Here is a 559-nt window from a genome sequence, read left to right as displayed (position 1 = left end):
TTATAGTTTAAGATATATCGTTTTGTGCTGCTGTTCTCAGCAGAAGCCTTGCTGCTGCTGCTGCAGCAGCTCCTTCGTCTCAGCAACGGTAGCAGCAGCAGCAGCAACACCAACGACAGCAGCAGCACGCCAGTAGGAGCGCAACAGCCATAAGAGCAGCAGCAACAGCTGCAGCGGCAGCAGCAACAGCAGCAGCAGCAACAGCAGCAGCAGCAGCAGCAGCTATGCACAGCACTGACCTGAAAGCCGCCCGCCAGAAGGCGCGGGCTGAGGGGCCCCCTGCTGCTGCTGAGCTGCTGCAGGTGACCTTGCTGCTGCAGCAGCCAGCAGCAGCAGCAGCAGGAGGCATGCTCTATGCATCAACGAAGACGCTGCAGCAGCTGCGGCTGGTGGAGGGCTCACAGCGAGTCTTTCGCCTAGAAAACAAGCAGCAGCAACCCTGCAGCAGCAGCAGCAGCAGCAGCAACAGCAGCAGCAGCAGCAGCAGCAGCAGCAGCACTGACGGCAGCAGCAGCGGGAGCGCTGACGACGGCAGCAGCAGCAACGACAGCAGCTCCAG

At 61.0% G+C, this 559-nt stretch overlaps 1 protein-coding gene across 1 annotated transcript in view; it reads left to right on the top strand.

Annotated features, from left to right (window-relative positions):
• Positions 1-224: 224 nt before the first annotated feature.
• The window catches only part of EMH_0015660 (ATPase, AAA family domain-containing protein, putative), a gene marked incomplete at both ends in the record, with an annotated part of 4,305 nt that continues 3,970 nt past the window's right edge, over positions 225-559 (top strand). Inside the window, one exon of the mRNA XM_013500445.1 lies at positions 225-559. Within this exon, the coding sequence (XP_013355899.1) occupies positions 225-559 (335 nt within the window).

This window comes from Eimeria mitis, genomic scaffold (genome assembly GCF_000499745.2).
Source record: "Eimeria mitis Houghton genomic scaffold, Emh_scaff541, whole genome shotgun sequence".
NCBI classification, from domain to species: Eukaryota; Apicomplexa; class Conoidasida; order Eucoccidiorida; family Eimeriidae; genus Eimeria; species Eimeria mitis.
Note: the sequence above shows the minus strand (reverse complement) of the source record. Positions and strands in the feature narration are given on the sequence as shown.